This window comes from Stegastes partitus, unplaced genomic scaffold (genome assembly GCF_000690725.1).
Source record: "Stegastes partitus isolate 25-593 unplaced genomic scaffold, Stegastes_partitus-1.0.2 Scaffold1744, whole genome shotgun sequence".
Classification (NCBI taxonomy): domain Eukaryota; kingdom Metazoa; phylum Chordata; class Actinopteri; family Pomacentridae; genus Stegastes; species Stegastes partitus.
The window spans coordinates 8,277-9,423 of NW_007579475.1; the positions used below are offsets into that span (position 1 = coordinate 8,277).

At 49.7% G+C, this 1,147-nt stretch overlaps 1 protein-coding gene across 1 annotated transcript in view; it reads right to left on the reverse strand.

Moving 5' to 3' along the window:
• Positions 1-1,147, reverse strand: part of LOC103372378 (dachshund homolog 2-like) — a 16,670-nt gene that overhangs the window by 3,574 nt on the left and 11,949 nt on the right. Inside the window, exons 4-7 of the mRNA XM_008301993.1 lie at positions 954-1,085; positions 717-871; positions 244-388; positions 39-89 (exon numbers count right to left, since the gene is read on the reverse strand). Coding sequence (XP_008300215.1) covers positions 39-89; positions 244-388; positions 717-871; positions 954-1,085 — 483 coding nt within the window. The remainder of the gene's footprint in view (positions 1-38; positions 90-243; positions 389-716; positions 872-953; positions 1,086-1,147) is intronic.

The following is a 1,147-nucleotide window of genomic DNA, read 5'->3' on the forward strand; positions in this document are numbered from 1 at the left end:
ACACACACACACACACACACACACACACACACACTGACCTTTTTCTTTCATCAGGTCTTTGCTGTTTTCGGGCTCCACACTTCCTGCGTCTGTGGACAGAAATGAAAACATGAGAACTTGCTGCACTGTGTGTGTGTTCCTACATAACGGACGTTGTGGGGACTTCCATATAAGGTCGACAGCTTCAGGGCGGAGCTGGATTTAAAGTTAGCGTTACGTTAGCCGCCGTGTACGTGATCTGACCCAGCTCTGGTGTGTGTGTTGGAGGAGGAGGTGATGAGGAGGAGGATGAAGATGCTCTGGAAGGTGATTGACTGGTTGGTTCCTGGGGGTGGAGTTCATCATCACTGGGGGAGGGGCAGGGGGAGGGGCTTCCTGTCAGAGACTCCTGAGGACACAGGAGACAATTAACATTAGCATTGTTAGCAACAGCCTGTCCAGCATTATCTATATTGACATTCTCAATGTTAGCGTTAGCATGCTTAGCATTCAAACTTACCATTAGCATCATTACCAGCAAGTTTTCTTGCATTAGCTTTGTTAGCATTCTCAGTGTTAGCATCAGCATTATTTGTGTGAGAATTGCTATCATTAGCACTGTTAGCAGTAGTCTATTTAGCATTACTTCTGTTAGCATTCTCAGTGTTATCATCAGTACAATTGTGATTAAAGCGGTTGTCATTAGCACTGTTAGCATTAGCGCCGATAGCAGGTACCTTGCTGTCTTCTGTATGGACTTGTGACACAACGGCCATATTTGCCAAACCGCTTAGCTGGGTCATCTGGTTCATTGCCATGGCAACGCTGGCAGGAGGCAGGCCAACGGGGAGAAGGGGGTGTGGCATTATCATAAAAGGAAGCTCTGACAGACCTGAGGGGGCGGAGACACAAAGGGAGGAGTGTAAGATACTGACAGGGACTCATTATCCAATCAGAAGACAGCTGTGACTCACGGTTGGCCAATAGCGAGCTGTGTTGCTGCAGAGTGTTGAGGTGCAGCGACGCCGAGCGGGAAGGAGGGGCTGCGACTGACGGGCGAGGAGAGAGGAGGCGCTGCTCCTTCTCCCATGATCCTTCACTGCCTCCTGCCAGGAGACCAGGAGAGGAGATTAGAAGGCAAGGAGACAGAGAGGAGACAAGGAGACAC